General features: G+C 53.7%; 2 protein-coding genes across 4 annotated transcripts; both read left to right on the top strand.

The window, feature by feature from the left end:
• Positions 1-409: 409 nt before the first annotated feature.
• STOML2 (stomatin like 2) lies at positions 410-5,131 on the top strand. The gene is made up of 10 exons (XM_061477259.1): positions 410-505; positions 1,408-1,560; positions 1,842-1,941; positions 2,616-2,674; positions 2,961-3,062; positions 3,627-3,761; positions 3,870-4,014; positions 4,319-4,398; positions 4,603-4,731; positions 4,847-5,131. The coding sequence occupies exons 1-10, from the start codon at positions 455-457 to the stop codon at positions 4,976-4,978; spliced, it is 1,086 nt and encodes a 361-aa protein (XP_061333243.1). The 5' UTR covers positions 410-454; the 3' UTR covers positions 4,979-5,131.
• PIGO (phosphatidylinositol glycan anchor biosynthesis class O) lies at positions 628-19,875 on the top strand. Of its 3 annotated transcripts, XM_061477255.1 has the most exons (12): positions 628-631; positions 6,279-6,792; positions 8,133-8,276; positions 10,539-10,662; positions 11,644-11,803; positions 12,243-12,416; positions 14,276-15,848; positions 16,356-16,559; positions 16,869-17,071; positions 17,839-17,909; positions 18,504-18,620; positions 18,872-19,875. In XM_061477255.1, exons 2-12 carry the CDS (start codon positions 6,300-6,302, stop codon positions 18,954-18,956), a joined length of 3,348 nt encoding a protein of 1,115 aa, XP_061333239.1. In that variant the 5' UTR covers positions 628-631; positions 6,279-6,299; the 3' UTR covers positions 18,957-19,875. The 3 variants fall into 3 exon arrangements, with proteins under 3 accessions (XP_061333239.1, XP_061333240.1, XP_061333241.1); XM_061477256.1 differs by lacking the exons at positions 17,839-17,909; positions 18,504-18,620; positions 18,872-19,875 and adding an exon at positions 17,406-17,824; XM_061477257.1 differs by lacking the exons at positions 17,839-17,909; positions 18,504-18,620; positions 18,872-19,875 and having other exon boundaries at positions 16,865-17,045.
• Positions 19,876-21,448: the final 1,573 nt, after the last annotated feature.

The raw sequence follows: 21,448 nt of genomic DNA, 5'->3' as shown, positions 1-21,448 counted from the left end.
GTGGTCCTTGGGCAGAGAGACGTGCATGGGGGCCTGGGCTCTGCGGATGTGGGGTCTGGGATGAGGTGGAGATTGCCAAAGAACAGGGGCCTTGTACCTCTGCCTGATGCGTGGAAGGGACGTGGGGCAGCGCTGCAGGGCGGTCAGGAGCCCTGGGGAGTCCGGGGGAGAGGGGACATCAACCAGGAGCCGGGACGGACCTTCATGAGGGGGTTTGGGGATACACGGAGCATGGGGAGCCTCCCGTGTTTGATTCTAATTTAATAAACACCACTTCGGAAACCGATCCCGCTCCCAGCTCCTACCGGCGGAACCAGCGGCAGCGGCCGCCGCGGAGGCCCGGGCGCTGCACACGGAAGGGGCGGTGGCTCCCGGAGGCCTTCCGGGGCCGTGGGGCAACGCGGCGGCACGGTGCGGGGCGGAGGGGAAGGAGGGCGGGCGGGCGGCCGGGGCGATGCTGGCGCGGGCCGCGCTCCGGGCAGGGCCAGGCCTCGGGCTGCTGCAGGTGAGGCCGCGGGGGGGTGCACAGAAGGTCTGGGGGTGAATGGGCACGGGGGGCAGCGGGTGTGGGGAGCGGTGGGGTGGGATGGGGGTGGCCGGGAGGGCTGAGGGAGCACTCGTGGGGAAGCGGGTCCTGGAGCGGGGCAGGAGGTGGGGAGGGACAGGGGAGGTGGGGTGGGAGGATGGGTCTGGCCAGGGGGGCCGCATGGCAGCCCTCGAGTGCCTGAGGAGGGCTGGCTGCAAGGGTGCTGAGAGGGACTCTTCATCAGGGACTGTAGTGGTAGGACAGGGGGCAATGGGTTCAAACAGGGGAGAGTCGGGTTAAATATAAGGAAGAAGCTCTTCATTGTGAAGGTGTTGAGGTGCTGGCACAGGGTGCCCAGGGAAGCTGTGGCTGCCCCATCCCTGGCAGTGTTCAAGGCCAGGTTGGACACAGGGGCTTGGAGCAACCTGCTCTAGTGGAAGCTGTCCCTGCCCACGGCAGGGGGTTGGAACTGGATGAGCTTTAAGGCCCCTTCCAACCCAAACCATTCTGGGATTCTAGAGTGTAGGGCCTGAATGGGGCAGAAGAGACCCACACACACCCTGGCTGTGTCAGGGAGGCATTATTCCTCCCCCAGAGTGGGGATGTGAGGGAAGGGGGAACGTGGAGAAAGCTCCAGCATGAGGGTGAGCCCCCATGCCTGTGGGGACAGCCCAGGGACACTCATACTGGCTCTGGGGCCCGGTTCTGTTCCCTGTAGGGGCCACCTGTGTTCCTCACACAGCACGGGTGGGCTTGTTGGGGGCATCAGAGCTGCCCTGGTGTATTAGGGCTATAAGCAGTGATTCCACATGGGAGACCAGGGGTCGTGCAGGGCTCTGAGGTGCAGCCGGTCCCAATCCCTTTCTTTCTCCTTCATGCAGCGCTCCCATCAGCTGAAGCGTGCAGCATGGCTGGCCCCAGCTCCACACCGCTTGAACTCCAGCTTGCCTATGAATATTGGGGTGCTGTTTGTGCCGCAGCAAGAGGCTTGGGTGGTGGAGAGGATGGGCAAGTTCCACCGAATCCTCGAGCCTGTAAGGAGACACTCTTCTCCCCTTCCGGATTCTGCAGGTTCCTAAAGCTGTGCGAGGATTCGGGGGTTCCAAGCTTATTCTTCCAGATCTGTCTGTAGACTAATTTCCCTCGGTGGATTATTGAAAGCACTGAGAAACCTAAGTTTTCCCCATGTGTAAAGCATGTTTGTTTTGCCTGCAGTATCTGCAGCTTGTAGCGTACTTTGTTTGCACAGCTTTTTATGTGGGGGGGAAGAGGACAGATTAGGGGGCTCAGCCATCTAATCCCACGCTTTTCCCAGGGTTTGAACTTCCTCATCCCTCTGCTGGATCGGATTCGTTATGTGCAGAGTCTCAAAGAAATCGTCATTAATGTCCCAGAGCAGTCAGCTGTCACCCTGGGTAAGGAACAGCTTCTGTGTCCTGCCCCTTTCCTGCTGCTGCATCTAGGGCAAGCAGAGGACGTTGTGGGGACAAGCGGAAATGGCCCAGGCTCCTGCACTCAGCCCTGTCCCTGGGTTGGCTATACTGCTGATCCTGAGCAGTATAGCTAACTGCAGTATAGCAGGACCCAGGAGGTCCTGACAGCCCTCTTGGGGCTTCAGCTGCCTCTTCGTGCTGGATTGAATGTACTAAGGTAGCAGTCTGGTTTTTAGATGTTTTCCTGTCTTGCACCACAAAAACCCCTCTGTGTTTCTGAAAAAAAAGATTTCAAATCAAGTTAATGGGCAGCTCTGTTAAAATTCTAGTGTTACAGTTTTGTTGTGTCTTGTTTTTCCTCTGTTTCTATCTTAATGAACGTAATTAGGGCATGAAATGTTTTGCTCTGGAAACCTGAGACTTCTTGTTTATTAGAATAGTCAATATACAGTGTTTTCTGAGGCACGTCCTTTTTACAAAGCCTCTTAGGCAAGGAGATCTGTTTTCGGCCAGTCCTTCTTCTGTGCCTTGCACCTTACACCAGGAAGGAAAGGGATGACACTGCCCACCTCTGCTGATTCTGCTGAGGGAGAGGGATTTGCCATGTTCTGTCTTTGCTGCTGCAGTAAACAGGATGTGTTGTTCTCTCCTGGCAGATAATGTCACCCTCCAGATCGATGGCGTGCTCTATTTGCGGGTTATGGACCCCTACAAGGTATTGCCAAACTTGCAGCCTCTGAGCTATGCCCCACATGGCTTGTGTGTGATGTGCTGCTCAACTGGCTCCCTTCTTCCCTCAGCACACGCCTCACCCTCTGCCTCGCTTGCTGTGCCCCGTGAGGCGGGTGGGCTGAGCACCCAAATCCCTCCTGTGGCTCCAGACTCTGCTTCTCTTTGGCAGGAGTGTCTGTAGCAGGTTTCTTGTTTTCCCATCCTGCCTTGTTCAGGGGTTTCCTTCTCAGCACTGCCATTTGACTCTGTTGTTTGCTCCTGCTCTCCAGGCCAGCTATGGGGTGGAAGATCCTGAGTACGCAGTGACCCAGCTGGCCCAGACCACCATGAGATCTGAACTTGGCAAACTTTCCCTCGACAGAGTCTTCCGGGTGAGCTGGGGAGGTAGATCACAAAGCAGCCTCTCCCTCAGCCCCAGGGCAGGCTGATGGGCTTAACAGCAAAACACCCTTTGCTTAGAGGGCTTCTGGCTTCTGTTTCCAGTTGACTTATTAGTGAATCCTTTGCCCTGGGTTCGTTGGAAAGGCTGATGGGGTGGCATGTGCCCAGATCCAGCTGGTCCAGATGCCTTTCTCTTCAGACAGTGACACTTTGGTCAAGCCCAGAATTAATGACCTGGGTCATGGGGGCTGCAACCCTCATGCTGTGTTTGCTGAGCAGGAACAGGAGCTGTTGGCATTCCTGCACAGTGTTTGCATCCATGTGTACACCAGTGTTTGTATCCCAGCAATTTCAGTTTGGGGCACTTCCCTCCTTAGGAAATGGAGACCCCTTCAAGAGATGTGGGAAGCATGTGACACTGCTTTATGCCTGCGGAGATGTTTTTTTTCTGGCTGTTGGTGGCCTGTGAGGGACGGTGTCTATTTCCCCCTTGATCTCTGTTTCATCCTAAGCACCTCTTCTTTGCTCTCTGCCGTTCTCTTTGTGCCTCCCAGGAGCGTGAGTCCCTCAATGCCAACATTGTGGATGCCATCAACCAGGCTTCAGACTGCTGGGGCATCCGGTGCCTGCGCTATGAGATCAAGGACATCCATGTACCCCCACGTGTGAAAGAATCTATGCAGATGCAGGTTTGGCTCCCTAGTAGAGTGGTCTGGAACAAGAGGGAAAAGTCTCTTGTCTTGCCCCATGGGTGGGATTTCTCCAGCATGGCCGTGGTGTCCAACCTGTGTTTGCAGGTGGAGGCAGAGCGACGGAAGCGGGCAACAGTGCTGGAGTCAGAGGGGACGAGGGAATCGGCTATCAATGTGGCTGAGGGGCAGAAGCAGGCCCAGATCCTGGCATCAGAAGCTGAGAAAGCTGAACAGATCAACAAAGCTGCTGGTAGCGCACCTAGGCTAGGATTTGGGGCTCCATAGCCATCTGCACTGAGGGGTGATGCTCCTGGGAAGAGACCGCATCACTGTTTGTGTGCCAGGCTTCCTCAGCCATGCTGATTCTTCCCTGCTGGGGCCTTCAAAGCTGTCTGTGGCTGTCCCACAGCCTGGAGCAGCAGGAGGTGTCTGGCAGGAACACAGCCAGGCTGCTGTTGGGGAGGAGGAGGTTTTGCACACTTGAAAGCCTTGATTTTCTCCTTGCAAGTACTTTGTGGCAGTTCTGATGTGTGTTCTGTTGTGGTTCATTGCAGGAGAAGCCAACGCCATGCTGGTCAAGGCCAGGGCGAAGGCAGAGGCTATTCAACTACTGGCAGCTGCTCTGGCACAGCAGGTGAGTGATGGCTCCTTGGGGCAGCCACCGCTTCGGTGCTGGGCAGGTAGAACCATTGCTGGTACCTGTCTTTCTCTTGGGCACTTCAAAAGCAGCAAGCAAGGGATTTGCTGTCCTGGGGACCATGATGAGCCAGGGGTGGGGGTCTGAGTGATCCCTTGGGGGTACATGACCCAGTGCTGAGCCCTGTCCCTCTGTCCACAGCATGGCAGTGCTGCCGCCTCTCTCTCAGTGGCAGAGCAATATGTGAATGCCTTCTCCAATCTTGCAAAAGACTCCAACACCCTCCTGCTGCCCTCCAACACTGGCGATGTCACCAACATGGTCGCACAGGTTAGTGTGGTTGGAGGGACCTTGTCTCTTGCCTGATGGGATGTGAAAGGGGCAGCCCAGTGGGATCAGGTCCCCTCCTCTTTCATCTCCTCCATGGGGCTCTCATTCCCTCCAGGCCCTGGCCATCTACAGCACATTGACCAAGCAACAAACTGTGAAGACCCAGGACGAGGCACCTCCAGCCTGTGAAGAGCCCCAGCCTCCCACCACCGAGGTGCTCAAGGCAGAGCAGGCTGGCTCCAGCTAGCAGAGCCAGCAGCATCTCTCACCCTCGCTCGGGACCTGCTGGGATACGGCAGTTCTCTTCTGCTGTCTTCCCTGGTCAGGTGTTCTCTTTCCCTCAGTCCTTATTTTGTATTTGGATTTCAGTCACGGAATAAATGGTACCAGTGCTGCTGCAGTGGGTCCCTGGGAGCCTGACCCCACCATGTGCCAATGAAGAGGGACTGTCGCTCCTAAACAGGCTCCTAACAGGAGCTTGCACAGACACACAATGATATACAGGAGGAGCTGGGCAACCCCGTCCCGAGGCAGAGAGGACTGATCCAGAGTGGGCTAGATTGGAGAGGACCTTAAAGCTCATCCAGTTCCAACCCCTGCCATAGGCAGGGACACCTTCCACTAGAGCAGGTTGCTCCAAGCCCCTGTGTCCAACCTGGCCTTGAACACAGCCAGGGATGAGGCAGCCGCAGCTTCTCTGGGTAACCTGTTTAGGGCTGCAGCACCCTCACAGGGAAGAACTTCCTAATGTCTCATCTCAGTCTCCCCTCTGTCAGGTTAAAGCCATTCCCCTTTGTCCTGTCCCTACATCCCTTGTCCAAAGCTTCTCTCCAGGTTTCCTGTCGCCCCTTTAGGCACTGGAGCTGCTCTGAGTCTCCTCGGAGCCTTCTCTTCTCCAGGCTGACCCAGCACAGCTCTCTCAGCCTGGCTCCAGAGCAGAGCTGCTCCAGTTCCCCCCGGGGATCCTCATTGTCCCCTTTCTCTCCCACTAGCTGCCCCTGCGAGACCGCGGCTCCTCTGTAGAGTGGAAGGAGGGGGACACCCCTAGCAATCAATCAACTAATTAATTAATTAGGAGAGGCGCCGCGGTGGATCTGGGGGTTGTCGGGGGTGCCGCGACCCTTGGGAGCTCAGCGGCTCCACCCCGCCAGGGGGCGCTGCCGTTCCCAGCGCCGCCGCTCTAGGGCGCCGGTGCTACTCGCGGCGCTTCCGGGGGAAGGCGGCGGGGCCAAGGCGGCCGCAGGTGGGACGGGACGGGACGGAACGGAACGGAACGGAACGGGAAGGGTGAGCGAGGCCGGGGGGGGTCTGGGGGGTCCTGATGGTGTGTGGAGGGTGTGAGGGGCTGGGGGACAAGAGGGGAGGCTGGGGTTCGGGGGTCCAAGGGCTTGGCTGTGAGGTGGTGGCCCGGGGTGTCAGGGAGCAGCCCGATAAGGCGGGGTGCTCCGGGCTGGGCCGCAGGGTGTCCCGGAGTACCGGGGCCCGGTGGTATGCGGTGAAGCTGGGGTCTCAGGTTGGGAAGTGGCGGGGGTGGTGCCAGGCCCAAGCCTGCTTGTCCTCCCCTTAGGATGCATCGGTGGCCAGTGCTGCTGTTCCTGGCCTGGGTCTGCCTTCTTTTCTTTGCTGGCATCGGGCTCTTCATGAGCGGCTTCCTGCTGACCCGCATCGAGCTTGCCAGCAGCAGCTCCTGCTCTGACCCGCTCCTGCCGCCACCCTGGCAGAGACAGAGCCTCCCACCGGGCTCCTGCTGGGCACCCCAGCGCTTCTCCAAGGCCGTGCTTGTCATCATTGATGCCCTACGCTTCGAGTTTGCCCGCTTCAACCCAGCCAAAGCCAGCCCGCTGCCCTACGAGAACAAGCTGAGTTTCCTGCACCACCTCACAACCTCCCAGCCCCGCCATGCCCGTCTCTACCGCTTCCGAGCAGATCCCCCCACCGCCACCATGCAGCGCATCAAGGGCCTCACCACCGGGTCACTTCCCACTTTCATCGATGTGGGAAGCAACTTTGCCACCTATGCAATCCAGGAGGACAATCTGCTGGCACAGCTAGTGCAGAACGGTAGGTGAGCAGGAGCTGTGTCCCACGGGAACAGGGCAGATCACTGGCCAGTGCTCACACAGGACCTTTATTCCCCTCTCCTTTGAAGGAAGCTGCTCACAACACCTCCACCCTATCAGCTAACTCTTTAGCCCTACTCAGATGACAGTTATCATGTAGTCGGGGTTTCTCCATCTTGTAGTGAGAGTAGGAAGGAGTTAGGACCATGGCTTCATCATCTTCAAAGATGATGAGAAGGCAGGTGAAAGTGGCTGTGCTGATGGCGACTGCCACAAGGTCACCTCCACGAGCGGCTGCACTAAGCCAAGGGCAGTCGTGTCATGTTTGCATTCAGGTGAGCTGCACTACGAGGGAGGAGCTGGTGCCTATGAGGAGGCATGTGCTGTGGGGCTGTCCTTCAGGCACAAGCCGGCCTGGCTGGCTGCGTGTGGCTGTTGGGCAGCAACCTCATTGCATTTTCTGTGGTGTTTGGTGCTTAATGGAGCTGTAAAAGGCTTGTTAAGTTAGAACAATGGAACAGAGAGAAGGGAATGGGACACAGTGTTATCCCCAGAGATTTCCTTCCAGGGGTTAGAGTGACACAAATACTAGTGCTTGGGATGAGGTGACATGGCTGGGTTGTCCCCTACCCTGTGTGCAAGCGAGGAGGCCAAACTGAGCAAATCATTCAAGTTGAAAACCAGAGACAGACCTTGTTGTGCAAGAGCAGCAGCCTTGCAGGAAATAGTTCTTCTCCCAGGCCAGGGAGGCTGCGTGGAAATGTGGAGGGTTTGGTAGTGGCAGGCAGAGCAAGCAGAGCGAGGGCAGTGGGAAGGACCAGTGGTTTTGCCTTCTCTTTTTTTGTGTAGGAAAACCCACCACCGTAGTAGTATAAGCTGGAGGCACGGCTCATGGCTTCTGCTCACCCCCTGTCAGTGGTTATCTACTGCCTTGTGGTGTACAGGGGGCCTTGAGCAAGGGTTTGTCTGCTTCATGCTGAACCTTCCTAAGTGCTGTGTTAGGGTAAGCAGGTACTGTACTAACAGGCCTGCTTCCTGGCCTGTTCAACCCACTGGTCTTTCTGCTGGGGTGATGTGTCAGAGGTGGATTTGGTGCAAGTGGACTTGGTGTGGGGGAGCCTGTTAGGCTCAGAAACAGGGCTGGTTGCTGCCTCTATTCAAACTCATTTATCATCAGCCAGATGGTCATTTTAATTTTAGGTCACTTTTGAGTGTGTGTTGAAGAGGAGCCAGTGCTCCAGGCCCTGACCTGGATCTGCCCAGGCTCTTTGCAGTAGGTTGGATAACAGCATGACTTGGGTAAGCTCCCTGGTCTCATTAATTCCTTTATTGCTAACTCAGGAAGAAGAGTGGTCTTCATGGGTGACGACACTTGGGAAGGACTCTTCCCAGAGAAGTTTTTCCGCTCGTATTTCTTCCCTTCTTTTAACGTGAAGGATCTTCACACTGTGGATGATGGGATCCTGCAGCATCTGTATCCAACTGGTAAGCAGCTCTTTCCCCAAGTCCTGGTTAAGTGCTGTACCTGGGTCAGGGCAATCCCAAGCACAAATACAGGCTGAGTGGAGACTGGGTTGAGAGCAGTCCTGAGGAGAAGCACTTAGGGTGTTGGTTAACAAGAAGGTCACTACGACCTGGCAATGTGTGCCACGAAAACAGTCACAGGACTGGAGCACCTCTCCCATGAAGAAAGGCTAAGAGTGTTGGGGTTGCTCATCCTGGAGAAGAGAAGGCTTCAGGAAGACTTTGTAACAGTCTTCTAGTATCTAAAAGAGGCCGACAAGGAATCTGGAGAGGGGCTTTTGACAAGGGCAGGTAGTAACAGGACAAGGGGGAATGGCTTTAGCCTGACAGGGGAGATTGAGGTGAGGTGTTAGGACAAAGTTCTTACCTATGACAGTGGTGATGCCCTGGCGCAGTGTCCTGGGTTCAGCAGTAGCAGTCATTTTTCTCCTTCTTAGTAGCTGGTGCAGTGCTGTGGTTTTGAATTTCAGCGTGAGAGCAACACTGATAAGACCGATGTTTTTAGCTGTTACCCAGTAATGTTTACTCTGATCAAGGACTTTTCAGTCTATCATACTCTGCCAGGGAGGAGGGGCACGGGAAGCCAGGAGGGAGCAGAGACAGGGCCCCTGAGCCAAACTAGCCAAAGAGGTATTCCACACCACAGCACGTCATGCACAGTATACAAACTGGGGGCAGTTAACTGGAAGGGCCAGATCACTGCTCGGTCAGGTTGAATATCGGTCGGCGGGTGGTGAGCGGTTGCATTCTCTTCCCTTGTTATTTCCCTTATTATTATTATTGGTGGTAGCAGTAGTGGTTTGTGCTATACCTTAGTTACTGGACTGTTCTTAACCTGTGGGATTTAGATTCTTTCGATTCCCCTCCCCATCCCTCCAAGAGTGGGGGGAGGAAGAAGGGAAGGGGTGAGTGAACGACTGCGTGGTTCTGAGTTACCGGCTGGGCTTAAACCATGCCACACAGATTACCCAGAGAAGCTGTGGCTGCCCCATCCCTGGCAGTGTTCAAGGCCAGGTTGGACAGGGCTTGGAGCAACCTGCTCTAGTGGAAGCTGTCCCTGCCCACGGCAGGGGGTTGGAACTGGATGAGCTTTAAGGCCCCTTCCAACCCAAATCATTTTATGGTAATTTTTTCATTTATATGGGGGTCGTGCTGCAAGTTTAGGGTAGGGCTGATGATTTTTTCCTATTACAAAGTGGCACTGGGCAATCACACACTGCTGCCTGAGATTTATAGTACTCTAGCTGATAAGCCAGCTTTTCGGGCCTGTAAACTGTTCCTGTAAATACCTTTCCTCCATTTGAGTGAGGGTGCAGCTTGATGGGATGAGGTTAGGCATCTGCATCTGTCCTAGATGCACACTGCCAAGATGAAGCAGGAGGAGCAGCTTAGCTTTGACATGTGGGTTGCCCAGGCAGGCACACAGTGCTCTGGGAAATGCAGCCAGGATGCTGGGGCACAGTACTGCTGTTAGCAGAGCATGGATAGCTCCTAGTCCTGTGAGGAAGGTGACATGTGAGGTTGGTTTGTGAATTTTAGGTGATTTCAGACTCCTCTCTGAGATTCTGGGACCCAGGGGAATGCTCTTTGCCTTCTCTATGTATGAATCTAAGTGAATGAAGGGTGCAGTGGCCTTTCTCAGGGGTGTCCTTGTGCTTTGTGGTTCTGTATTCATTGTTTGACTACAAATATGCTGGTTTTCATGTGTCAGAGCCCTGAAGCAGGAGTAACTTTCCTGGAGAGGCTGGAGTAACTTTCTAGCTATGAAGGGCGTTGGCTGGTGTTCTGCGTCCATATCCTGACTGGGATGCAGAGGGGCATGTTGATGAGTCCAACTTGAAGTATCTCCAGGCGAGGACTGGTGTTCTGGGTTCTCTTTTTTCTGAACATCCCTTTGGTTTAGCACAGTTTGTGGGTGTTTGAGTTAAGGGTGTTTCAATGTGACTTGGGCCATTCTGCTACTGCAGGATGGTGAATAAAACCCGTGGATACTGGGGCAGTGCTGGGCATTGAACTCCCTGCAGTATTGCTTGGCACCTGCAGACCAAGAGTGTGCCTCTTAAAACCTGCATCCATCTGCTTGAGAGCTGGGAGTGACAATGGCAGGAGGGGAAGAAATAGCAGTTTCCAGAGGCAACCAGAAAGCTCTGATGAGAGGATCCAAGCATAGCGCCTGTTCTGAACCCAAGGCTAGCATGTGATAAGGGTGCTCTTGTTCTGCAGTGGACAGTGGTGAATGGGACATGCTGATTGCTCACTTCCTCGGCGTGGACCACTGTGGACACAAACATGGGCCTGACCATCCTGAAATGGCAAAGAAGCTCACTCAGATGAATGAGATGCTCAGGTGATGGGTGCAGTGGTGCGGGGTTGCCAGCTGGCCTCTTCCTTCAAGCAGGCTGGTGGGGTCTTCCTAGGGGATTTATGGATGCAGAGTGCAACAGGGAATGCTTACTGTGACTCTTACAAGGAGAATGGCTTTGGCCAGTGGCAGCTGAAACCCCAGCTGTGGCGCAATCTTGGTTGCATAGACACGTGTTCATAAGAGGTTTGGTTTCAGAGGTAAGGCTGTATTCAGGCCTTGGAGCTTTGGTTCTCAACCAAACCATCAGGTGGTGGTGCAGCTGCAGTATGGCTGAGTCTCACTCCTTCAATTTCTGAAATGGAGACTGTCACATTGAGGCTGGCTATTGTTTGAAAATCAGCTGGAGAGCCCTGGCTTGGGAATGATGCATTTACTCGCAGGCCCATGATCTGCACCTCTGTGGTCAGAGGGCAGAAATCCTGATCACACAGCCATGCCTCAGCTCAAAATGCTGCATCTGTCAACTCTGAGGACTGCTTTAATTTTTGATGTTACAAGGAGCAGTAACTTGCCCTTCTGCACCTGAGAGTGCATGCCTACAGCATACTTGAGGGACAAATCCCCCCTTTTTTCCTTAAAAGTAAGAGATTGCTCACACAACATGAAGCAATATATAGGACCCAAATAGAAGCAGCCTAAAGTTCATTCCTGTTGGGAATCCTTCGAGTTGTGTTTTGTCACAATCCCTGAAGGCACTGAGGAACCAGCCGCCGTTCACTGGGGCCGAAGCAAGATCAGTCCCCTCTGGCTCAGGGGTCTGCATTTCCAGTTTGGTTTTAAAGTATCTGTTGCCCTTGTACCTGGCTCAGTTACAGCTCTGCATCAGCACCTAGTTTTGCCCATGTCTTTTTGTGGACTTCACCTCTGTGGTGCAGGCAGATTTGGTGGGCATATGTCGTCTCTTATTTGGGCTCTTTGGGCCTGTGCCGAGGTAGGAGCTAACCTGCCTTATCCTGGTGACAGGTCCTTGGTGGATCACCTGGGGAATGACACCCTTCTTCTGGTGGCTGGGGACCATGGCATGACGGAGACCGGAGACCATGGTGGCGAGAGCGAGAAGGAAGTGAATGCAGCACTGTTTGTGTACAGCAGAACACCCCTATTTGCCGCTGGCCCTCCAGAGGTGAGAAGAAGCTGATGCTTAGTGGTCACTGCCTGAGGTGGCATCCGGGGTGAAAACTGCATCCTGGGGTTACAGAGCATAGTGGTTCTAGTGGGATTGTTTAGGTTGAGAGGAGTCTGTCACCTTACCTAGGAGAACAGTGGAAGAGCTGACAAAGGATGCAGGTGGGTAAAGGGTTTGGGACCTGTGTTCAGGCTCTGAGGGGTTTTGAGGTGAGGCCAGGTGAGCTGTTAGACAGCCAAGGCCATAGCCAGAGACTTCCCCTCCACAGGGCCCTTGGGGATTCCAGAGCTTCTGGCTGCCTCTGCGTTTTCCACTCCTGGCTTCCCCAGATTCCTCTCTGAGGAGGGGATTATCTTCCCTATCACCCTCCAGCCCAAGTGAAAAGCTGTGTTGCTGTGTGCTTCCTGAATTTCTGATTCCTCCCCTGTCTCTCCAGGAGCCCGAGGCCATTCCCCAGGTGAACCTGGTGCCCACTGTGGCCCTGCTGCTGGGTGTGCCCATCCCCTACAGTAACATAGGGGAGGTGATGGCTGAGATGTTCTCTGGGGACGGCGACACTATGTCTGCAGCCTTGCAGCAGCTCTCAGTCTATCATATCAACGCCAAGCAGGTACGCCCTACAGCAGGTCTCCCATTGAACCAGAGAGGGGAAGGAATGGTTGCTTAAGGCCAAACCTCTTCTGTTTGGTGGGGGTGGGGCAGTGACATGGTGTTACCTTTATGGAGAACTTATTTTGAAGAGTTACCTTTTTGCGGTGTTTTCTTCAGTAAAAAGTGGCACCATTTTCCAAACAGAAAAATGAGATACCCATTTAGTAAACCCATTGAGGTATACCCTTTTAGTGCTTGGTGGTCAGTGCAGTGGTGAGGAAAATACTGACAGTGAAAGTGGCATTCACTTCAGGATGAGGGTTGGTTTCCAGTAGTAGGAGGTGGATTTGGTAACTGGGGAGGCTGGTGGAGAGGCTGGTTCCTCAAGGCTGAAGATGACTAGGGGCAAGTCTCATTAGTGGGGATTCAGAAGCATAAATGGGTGTTTTGATGCTGCTTCAGTTCTGGAGGAGAAACAGGGTTAGCTATTCTAGATCAGTAGCAAAAGGAGAACAGTAACTAAATACAAACCATGTAACGTGACAGTAAAGTGGGATAGGGAAAGAACAGTTAACAGCAAGCACAACAAAATACAGAACCCCAAAAGCTGAATGACAAAATTTGAGAGTGACTGTACCAGGTGTAAAAGAAGTCCAGGCAATGAAGCAGGCCGCGTGCCAGGGAAAGCCGGAGCCTCCATGGAGGACGTGAGGGCTGTCTTGTGGCTCTCAGCATGCCTCGGAACCAGATTTGCCACACGTGTTGCAGACCACATGTCAGCAAAGTGCCAGTGTGCCTTGGAAGGACTCCTGGATTGCAAGGAGCACAAGAATAACTCCTCCAGCCAGCTTCCCAGTGTGCCAGGTGTACACCACTGGTGCAAGTCAGTGAGAAGAGGATATGGCTGCTGATGGGAAGAAAGAAATGTTCAGCCTCTCTTCTATGTATTTATAGGTCAGCAGAGTGCTTTGTCATTTGGAGGTGATAGTTTATGTTACTGAGGATATTGATTATCATCAGGTATAAATTAATTGTTATCCAGTCTGCCTGCTTAAATACTTGCACTCATTTGAGGTTTCTGGCTCGATCGTGTTGGTGTTGAAGAAGATTTTGCATACCAGGGAGGTCATGCAGGCCTGCAAGAGAGCTGGTGCATACATTTGCCATTCATGGACAGGAACAGATTGATTCTGTCTGTGCTCCGAGGCAGCTGTAAGGCATGTGAAGACCTGGGTGCATTTTTAGGCTTGAGCAGATCTACTGTTATGCAGCTGGATGTTTGTAAGAACGCCCTGCCCTGGTAATGCCTTTGTAAGACTTTTTTTATGACTTTGGGGTCATAGCTGCCTTTACTGCTGTCTTCTTGAAAGGAGAAGGAAACAAAACAAACTTTCCTTAGACTATACTACAGTGTGTTAATGTGCCTGTATTGAAGAAGGGGGAACAGTTTGATTTGATCCACTATAAGCTCTTTAATTTGATATCTATCCTCAGCAAACAAAATAAGATCAACACTGAGTGCAGACTAATGGCTAGTAATGACGCAAAGTTTCGCGGGACCTATACAAAGACTGTGTAAAAGCCCTTGGTGATGCACAACGTTACCAGAGGTACACCTGCAAGTGAAGAACTGAGAGGAGCCAGTTTGGCTGTTGGCGTGGATACTTCAATTGAGAGGGATGTCACTTTGCCAGAGGGACTGTGTTCCTGCCAGTAATATCCTGGATATAGGTGACCACCTCTGGGTGATGCAGCTGGAGCTAGGTCTGTTCCTGCAGGGGACAGCATAGAGGGCCTGTTTCCATTCTGAAGGGGTCTGTGTAAGGCAGTGAATCCCATTCCCAGTGTCCTTGTCTAACCCTGTGTCCTCTCCCACAGGTGGACCGCTTCCTGCAGTCCTACTCACTGGTGGCTCAGGACCTGCCAGCAGAGCAGCTCCAGCACCTGCAGGAGCTGTTCTCTGGTGCTGTGGAGGAGCACACTCAGCTCTTGGACCAGGTGCAGGGGGCAACGCTGGTGCCTCCGGAGCTGGAGTCCAGGCTGGGAAGTCTCATCAGTCGCTTCCAGCTCTACCTGCGGGAGGCACGGGCTGTGTGCACCCAATCCTGGGCCCGCTTCAACTCCCTGCGTATGGTGGGGGGCTGCACCCTTATTGCTGCGTCCTGCTTGCTCTGCTACATGGCTGCAGAGCTGGCTGCATCATCAGACTCCTTTTACCGCAGCTGCCTCCTGTACCCACTGCTCTGGGGCCTTGTGGTGGCTGTTCTGCTTGGGCTGGCCCATGTGTTCACCCAGGAGGGGCCGGATCTCCTCCTGGTGTCCTCGTGCACAGCCGCTGCTTCTCAGATGGGATTTTTCTGGCACTGGTGGGGTCGGCATCCCAAGCGAGGCCTTTTGGTGGGCAGTCAGCCACCTTTGGCCAGCGTTGGTCTAAGGCAGAGGCTGCGAGCCTGGCTGGGGCTGGTATTCCCCATGGGCATTCTGCTCTTCCGCTGTGGAGCCATGTTCTCCGATAGCTTTGTCGTGGCCGAGGCCCGGGTGGCCCCATTCCTGCTGGCCTCGTTGGTGATGCTGCTAATAGGGAAGCTCCACTGGGATGGCCGCCTGACTGTACCAGAAGGCCCCAAGCAGCAGGTCCTTGGCTTTAGTTCTTACCGGCGAGAGATGTGGTACCTGCTGTGCCTTGTGGCCATGCTCCTGGTCTGCGTGCGCCTCTCTGGTTTCTTCCACCAGTGCCGAGAAGAAATTCCTCAGTGCCGGCCTTCTCTTTTCCTCTCCCCGCTTGCCAGCCTGAAAAATACACGGGCCAAGAACCTCTTCTACCTCCTGTGTGTGGCCTTGCTGGCCGGGCTGGTCTATGCAGTGCGGAGCTGGCTGCGACACTACGGCAACCTCAACAGCTCAGACCCCCTTGTGCTCTTTGTGCGCTGGGGTTTCCCACTGGTGGTCCTCTGCATTGCCTGCTACTGGGCAGTTGTCTCCAGCGCTGATGACTCTCTAGGTAAGCTGCAGGAGCTGGTGCAAGTGGCAGTTCTTGCCTTTCCATGGGCTGTCTATGGGCTAGCATCCGTGGGGCTGCTGCTCCTGTTGTGCAATCCGATGACAGTGTTTGCAAAGGACACATGGGAGTCGGCAGGATCCATCGTCACTCCATACCTGGGAGTTCCTAGCTCTGAAGTGGACTTCCTCCACGTCATCCCTCAGATCTACAAGAGGATGCAGGAGTCTCAGAAGAGCCGCCTGGAGCGGGGCAGCTGCAGGACCACTATCGCAGCATATGGGTTGGGCAGCGTGTATTCAGCAGCCCTGGTCATAGCACTCACCCTACTGGGCTTCCTTCTGATGCTTCTGCACAGTGAGCGGCTGAGTCTTGCCTTTCTGCTCCTCTTCCTGGAGGCCTTCGTGCTGCTGCACATCCACACGCGTGCCAGAGGCCTTGCTGGAGATGCTGGTGAGTCAGGGCTCAGTAGAGCATCCTCTGGGTATGAGAGCCGGGGCCTTACCTGCTGTGACTGTGTCTTATTTCCAGCAGGAGCAGCAGGGTCCAGTCTGCTCTTGGGGGGTGGTGTTACACTGATCCTCAGGGATCCTCCTAGCTGTATTGAAGCTGCTTCAATCCTCTAGCAGAGATGCATGCAGCAGGGACATAATGCAGGAAGAGGAGTTGTCCCTTGTGTCAGGGAAGGGGGCTCTATACCTATCCCTTCTCCCCAGAGTGCAAGCAGGCATCAAACCCCACTGTTGCTGACTGGTTCCAGCAGAGGGAAGCAGAGGCATGCGTGGCCATTCACTGTATCTGTGATGGGAGCATTACTGGTTTCTGTCTTCAAAGGAGACAGCGTGGAAAAGGAACCTAGAAGAAAAGTCAATAGCTGTTTATTTTTGCTATGGATCTGTCTTGTTCCTCAGTGTTGATCTTTCTACCCCCTCCCTTTCTATTTTTTTTTTTGTCTCTCAGAGCCTTTTTCTGTGCCCTGGTATGCAGTCATCTCCTGGCTCCTTGCTGCTTCCCAGTTCTTCTATTCCACAGGCCACCAACCCGTCTTCCCAGCCATCCATTGGAATGCAGCTTTTGTGGGCTTCCACCTTGACCACAGCACCAACCTCCTGCCTGCTGTCCTGGTGGGCGCCAACACCTTTGCCTCCCATATCCTCTTTGCAGGTAAATCACTTTCTTCCTGGGCTGTTGAGCCTGAGCAGACATGGTTCACTGCTTTGCCTTGTCTGGAGGCCTGCAGGCTGAGCACGAGGCGATGAAGGCTCCAGCACCAGCTGAACAGCAGTATCTTCACTGTCCCCTTCTGGGGCCACAAAGATGCCCGTGGCCTGCAGCCTCCATGCAGTTATGCCTGAACAGCAAACTGGAGCTGGGGTATATGCTTCCTGCACGTCCAGGGCATGATGGCAGAGCCTAGACTGCTCCTTACCTCCTGGGCTTGAGTAACTTCATGTGCCTTTGTCCTTGAGGTAGTTGGCTGCCCTCTGCTCCTGCTTTGGCCCTTTGTGTGTGAGATGCCCAGCTTGCAGAAGAAGAAGCCCAAGAAGGAAGCCCGAGAGGGACTGCAGGAGGTGGAGGAGCACATGATGGAGATGAGGCTGCGGGAGTCCCCAGAGAAGTTCTCCACTGCTCTGCTGCAGCTGGGGCTGAAGTACCTCTTTGTCCTTGGGGCACAGGTATGGACAGAGGTGGGAAGGCTGCAGAGAAGGCTGTCTAACAGGAAATTGGTGTGCTGTGGGAATTGTGGGGCACTCTGATGAGGGAAACGGGTCAGGCAGGGCACAGACAGACCTAAGGGTGACATGTCTGGTGGAAGGGCAGCTGCACAGGTCCTCTTTTCAACCATGCCGTTTGCTCTGTGCTTTGAGAAAGGCTCCAGCACAGAAGCCACAATGCAGATTAAGCTGCTTTTCATACCTGTCTGCTCAGAGGGGGAACATCTGTTCAGAAACTGCAGGGTTGTAATCCTGCTGCCTCTCTTCCCCACCATGCCTGTCTATTTTATACCAGCTCTGGTTTTCATTTGATCCTGTGCTGTGGTGATATGGGGGGCTAAACACCAGAAATCTAATCCTGTGAAAAAAGCCAATAACTTTCTGGGGTTTAGCTCTTCAAATTATTTTCCTGTATGTCCAGACCAGACACAGTGCAGGGGAGGGGTCAAGCCCTGTAGCAGAGAGCAGGAGTGTTCTCTGAGTGAAATACTGGGTCAGGTTAGCTACAGTGAGTCCTCCTCTGTACTGTGTCAGTCTGGCCTCAGGAGGGCCTGCGTGTGCCTCAAACTGCTGCTGTTTCCTGACTTGAAGACACAATGGAAGGGAATTCTGTTTGGGATGCTTATTTCTGGTGTGCACAGTTTAGTAGAACCTTCAGATGTGAACAGAGGGCCCAGGAGGTCTCTCCAGGGTAATCTGTAATTTGTTTTTCATGATCTCCCCTACAGCTTCTGGCCTGTGTTTGTGCAGCTATGATTCTCAGGAGGCATCTCATGGTCTGGAAGGTCTTTGCCCCCAAGTAAGTCCCAGGAGTTGCTCTGATGCTGGGTTAGGTCTTCTATCCCTGATGTCTTGACTAGAGTTCATAGACAGTATGCTGGAAGAGACCCTGTGATCGGTCTTCTGACTCTTCCTGCCTAAGCAGAGGCTACAGGACTGTTCTTAACTAATTCCTGCTTCAAGTTCAGAAGCTGGACTTGAACTAGAGCCTGGAAATTTCTCTCCTTATCTTGATTTCCAAAGACATACAGAACCCACCTGGAAGCTAAGAATATTCAGGGCAGAGAGCCAAAGGCAGGGATACCAGACCAAAAATGGTAAACTCAGAAATGCTAAACTAGTAAACCTAATAGATTTGTGTTGGGTGGCCTTAACCTCTGAGGAATTAAGAAGCCCACCTGGGTGTCCTGAATGGCCTCTAAATTAGAGGCATGCTTGGCTTACAGCTTGCAGGCAGCAATTGCTGGGGAGTGAATGTAATTCGTGTTTTAGGGGCTGGGGTTCTACCAGCCTCTCACTTTCAGGATAACCAGCCTGCTGGGAATGAGGGTAGCAGCCTGTCTTTGCAGGCACTTCAGCTGCCATACCCTTACTGCATCTGTTGTACCTGCAGGTTCCTCTTTGAGTCACTGGGCTTTGTGGTGAGCAGCATCTGCCTCTTGCTGGGGATCTCCCTGGTGATGCGTGTGGACTGTGCTGTCAGCACCTGGTTCAGCCAGATTCAGCTCAGGTAGCGTTGGAGATGTGGGGAACCCGACCTGCTCATCAGCCGAGGCTGTGGTTGTCTCCTTTCCTCCCTGGGGCTGGGAAGGATCCATGAGCCAGCAGGTATGAGTGCCTGCCGACAGCAGACAGGGTTTATCCCCAGCTCCCTGCCTCAGCGCTGCACAAAAGGACTGGAGCCAACTGTTGCCCGCTCGTCATGATGGTGTTTCTCAGCAGTGGAGGTCAGAGCTCTCTATGGGTGTTCGTTGGCAGCAGGAGGACTCTGCTGCAGGAGCCCAAGAAGTGCTTCTCTGGAGAAACACCAGTGGGGGGGTGGGGGGTCTTGCTGCTACTTTCCTGACAACTGTACCCATTGTGCAGCTTCAGTGGTCAGCAAGGTGTCACTGTGCCTGTGCAGAGACAGTGATTCATGGGAAAGGGGCCTGCTGACAAGGGGAGAGGAGGTTGGGAGGAGAAAGAAGGTTCTTCAGCCACTACTTCTCTTCACATGCTCAGTTTTCATGCTGGAAGCAAAGCGCACATGGTTACACATGCACAGAGTTCCTGGGGTCTCACTGACAGCTGCTCCTCTGTAAAGTGAGTTGGTTGATCTGCAGTGAGGCCCCTCCTGCCCTACACTCGCTCCCATTTTCTTCCTCAGCCACAGGGAGGACACTCGGGAGTGCTCTGGGCTACCTCATACAGCCTGAAGCAGGCTTAGCTTGTTAGGGAGTGGTAGCGGGGAGAACTCTGTCCATGACCAAGGAACTCTGCACTTGTGGTCTCGGCCTCTTGGTGTCCCCATGGGCTAGGCTGTGCACCCACGGCTTCCGATGTCTTCCCGAGCTTGTGCTGCTGAATGCCAGTTGTTGATTGTGAACAATTAAGATGCAGTGACAGAACATTGGCTCATCCCCTTATTGGGTCTGGTCAGAAGGAAAGAGGAGTCTGGAGTAGTTGTCCCAATGGCAGGAGTGGCCTTGGCATGAGCTCCAGTGTCTGGTGCTTATCTCACTCTTGACCTCAGTGTTCTGCATGGGACTTCATGCCACAAGTGAGCTACCCCAAACCCACCCTTAGCTGCTCAGTGTGTATCTTCATGAGCAAAGACTGAAGACAGTGACCATGCTTTCTGGACACATCCCAGCTAAGTTCCCCCTGCAGTTTTGATGGGAGCTGGAAATCCTTACTGCCCTGAACCACTGTGTGACATTAATTGGTGCTATGAAAACTTCAGTCTCTTTTTGCTCTGGAAAGAGCTTAGTACTGCTTGCCTGGGATTCCTGTGCTAATTTTTGTTCTGATCCCATTTGGTTTTTAACTCTTGCACTGTCACTGCCCCTGTCTGAGTTCCTCACTGCAGACTGATAGCATAACTCCAGGCTCTTCCTGGAGTTACAGGTTCCTGCAGTGTCCTGGGGAAGGTGTCACGGCACCTCTCTCATCATTTCAGCTCTTGCCATTACACCCAGGTGCCCTGTCACTGTGGAAAATGGCTTTTGAGGGCAGACAGCCCTTGTATTTTAACCCCTGCAATATGCTTGCTCAGGCTTTAGAGTGAGATTTCAAGGAGCCTTAAACTGCTCTAACTTTGGGCTTCAGTTTCCACTGCCTGGCCTCCTGATCTGCTGGCTGTGCTGTTCCACCTCAGCCTCACATCTCCCCTGCATCATTTCACCCAACACAACCAGGGACTGTCTTGTAGATGGCATGACTCCCTGGGCTGCACAGTGGGGAAGCTGGAGAGGGCAGGAACAAATCAGCCCACAGACAAGAGAGGCTTAGAGTCCCACCCTTAAAAATAGGTGGTTTGCTGTATACTGTGACTTCTTGGTGCCTGTATGGTTCTTGGTGCTGAGGGACCATGCTGATGGGTGAGGGGTGCATCGGTGTGGAGAGGAGGAAGGGGATGGAGCTAGCAGCTACCCAGTAAATTTCCATCTGATGTGAAGTTAGTCTAGATAATACATGTTGCTAAACCCCAAGGCTGGATCCCAAATAGGTCTTGTAACCTCATAACCTGGTCAGGAGTTTGCTGCCTTGGATGCCTTTGTGCTGGCAGAAAACATTATGGTCACTAATGCTGTAGAATTGGCCTCTGATGTCCCCACAGCTGCTACCGAGGCCCTTGGGCTTTCTTCTGGGCCATTTCTGGGACTAGTTCCTCTTCCAGTGGTCACCATAATGCTGCTGAGCCTTCCCCTGCTCATCATTTGTGGTCACAGCACTCAGCAGGCACTTGGGAATCCTCTCCACCTCCCCATAATTCTCTGCCTGCCTGCGGGGATTATGGCCACAGGGTGGAGCAGCGGGGACAGCAGAAGACACACACATTCATCTCGACTCAGAAAATTTGCAATAACAAAGCTTTTACTACATTTGTGCTAACGATATAGATAGCAGTAGCCTGGAGAACATTAAGAAGGACTACAGAGCCCTTGGAGAGGTGGTTAGGGGCTCTGGAGCTCTGACAGTCTTTTCATCAATTCTTCAGGATAAAGGGAAGGACCTTAAAAAGGCTAGGTGGATTTGCCAGGTTAACAAATGGTTAGAACAGTGGTGCCATAGTCAGGGGGTTGGGTATTTAGAACGTGGGACTCGATTTGGGAGGCCAGGTCTATTGGAGGCTGGTGGACAAAGGGTGGTTTTGGTGGGAGGCTTGCCAGACTGGTCAAGGATGCTTTAAACTAGATGTGTTGGGGGAGGGGGACAGAGCCTTGGGTGGCATGGTTTAGTGTGAGGTGTCCCTGCCCATGGCAGGGGGGGTGGAACTAGATGATCTCAAGGTCCTTTCCAACCCAAACCATTCTATGAGTCTACATTCTTGTCACTGTAGGGATGCCAAGGAGTGCT

This window comes from Pezoporus flaviventris, unplaced genomic scaffold (assembly GCF_033815535.1).
Source record: "Pezoporus flaviventris isolate CSIRO_AGI_PZ_B2104156 unplaced genomic scaffold, CSIRO_AGI_Pfla_v1 ptg000100l, whole genome shotgun sequence".
Lineage (NCBI taxonomy): Eukaryota > Metazoa > Chordata > Aves > Psittaciformes > Psittacidae > Pezoporus > Pezoporus flaviventris.
This window is presented reverse-complemented; position numbering and strand designations above follow the sequence as displayed.